This window comes from Poecilia formosa, unplaced genomic scaffold, assembly GCF_000485575.1.
Source record: "Poecilia formosa unplaced genomic scaffold, Poecilia_formosa-5.1.2 Scaffold951, whole genome shotgun sequence".
NCBI classification, from domain to species: domain Eukaryota; kingdom Metazoa; phylum Chordata; class Actinopteri; order Cyprinodontiformes; family Poeciliidae; genus Poecilia; species Poecilia formosa.
The window spans coordinates 67,494-69,551 of NW_006800890.1; the positions used below are offsets into that span (position 1 = coordinate 67,494).

At 39.5% G+C, this 2,058-nt stretch overlaps 1 protein-coding gene across 1 annotated transcript in view; it reads left to right on the forward strand.

The window, feature by feature from the left end:
* LOC107835045 (NACHT, LRR and PYD domains-containing protein 12-like) overlaps nt 1–728 on the forward strand; it is a gene marked incomplete at its 5' end in the record, with an annotated part of 68,213 nt that extends 67,485 nt beyond the window's left edge. The window contains one exon of the mRNA XM_016667204.1: nt 536–728. Coding sequence (XP_016522690.1) covers nt 536–713 — 178 coding nt within the window. The remainder of the gene's footprint in view (nt 1–535) is intronic.
* Between the last annotated feature and the right edge of the window lie 1,330 nt (nt 729–2,058).

Consider the following 2,058-nt stretch of genomic DNA (forward strand, 5'->3'; position numbering starts at 1 on the left):
AGGAAAAGATCTGGATGTGTTTGACCTGAAGAAATACTCTGCTTCAGAGGAGGCTCTTCTGAGGCTGCTGCCAGTGGTTAAAGCCTCCAACAAAGCTCTGTAAGGACACACATTGTTACTGCAGGTATTTTTTTAAAGAAATGTGTTAGTGATGAGGTAAATATTGATTCACACTTCATCAGTTTGTTTACTTGTGCATCGTCTCCTCAATGTTGGCAGCCAGCAGATGATGAGTAAAAGAGGGACCTGCTCTAATTAATCATAATGCTATATGTTCAAGGAGCAGAAATATTTTTTTTTCTTTTGGAGCCGACACTGGATTAATGCAGTTCATTATAGAAATTAATGTTTCTCTTGCCAGACTCTTTGCTGTCTTTTAAGGCTGGCAGCCCAACTAGAGATTAAACCAGTTCACAATACATATATGTGGAAAATATTAATTTTTTTTCCAATCTGTGCAAAAAGAACATTGTTGACTGCAACAAAAAAATAATTATTCAAAATTTATGCTAACATTGTCTCCCTGTCTCCTCAGACTGAGTGGCTGTAACCTCTCAGAGAGAAGCTGTGAAGCTCTGTCCTCAGTTCCCACCTCCCAGGCCTCCAATCTCAGAGAACTGGACCTGAGTAACAACAACCTGCAGGATCCAGGAGTAAAGCTTCTCTCTGCCGGACTGAAGAGTCCAAACTGCAACCTGGAGACTCTCAGGTAAAATGTGACCAATCCTGGTGAAACCAGATTTATGTCCTTTACCTGCTTTCAAAGATGATGTCATTATTATTTGATATAATAATTGATGTCTGACTGGGACACGGTTAACCTGCTAAATCTCAACACATAATAATGGATAATTTTCACTTCCTCCAGGATGAAAGAAGCAAAAGAGATTTATTAAGAAAAGTGGAGGTCAGGCTTCTACTGGTAGTGTAGCACTGCATACTTGACAGATTGCTGCATCCTAGTTGAACAAAGGAGCATTATTGCAGATCTTTCCAAGCAGCAGTTGCCAGACTTTCTCAACCATGGTGCGGGAAAGAGGCCTGTCGCAATAAACAATAAATCAGTTAATTGCACGATAAATTAAAACTATTGACCGCATTTTAAATATCGGCTTTTTCGTTTCTTCTGGCCTTTTTCTCTTTCTATTGATGACACTGAGTGAAAAAAGGCTAAACTTCGGTACTCTCCACTTACCCTCCCTTCCTCATTTTCTTAGTATAATGTTCAGCGCACACTACACAATCTTAGAGTTGTCGGCCGATTGTCAGCCCATTTTCAAAACCTGTGAGACCACACATTAGCCAACAGAAATATTAGAATAGCATAATGGTTCAATTGTGCCTTCCAACAATTGGCACAAAATAATGGCTACGAGTCCGATTAACTAATTTTAAAACCAGGCATTAATCAATGCTTTACTACAATGTACCTGCAGTGCATGTGGTTAGTCAGCGTAGTCTTGACTGAATAAAAATCATTATAACTTATTCATGTCATTAAAAAAGAACAGCTGGGTTTATCAACTGCTGTAGCAATTTCGCTCCAACTCCTCATCTTGTTATTTCTATTTTCTTTGGATAAAATGTTGAATAAACATTAATGTTTCCACATATCATTTCTAATGTCCGCTGGGCTTTGGGTTGCGCCGTGTCTAGGGTTTCCACCCGTCGCTTAAAATACAGAATTGTCCCGTATTTCGCTGTCAAATATTGCGTCCCCGTATTGAACCAACATGGGATGCAACTTGTTCTGTATTTCTACAAATGTCCGATAGACTCGCCAATCACACACGTCAACACTAATTATAACAATAATGACCAAAATACAACACAGGAAATATTAAGGTCAGCTTAATTTTTCGTAAAGATACAGACGTGAGAAGGAAGACGCAAATCAGAGGCTGAATAATTTTAGTGAGGATGAACAGTCAGTTAAAACAAATGTGTTCGTCCTGGCGCAGTGTGCAGTGCTGCATGATGTCAGACAGAATGAATCAAGAAAGGAACTGCCGACCCATTAAAACCTAAAGAACCAGAGACCAGCGTCTCTTCATCCCT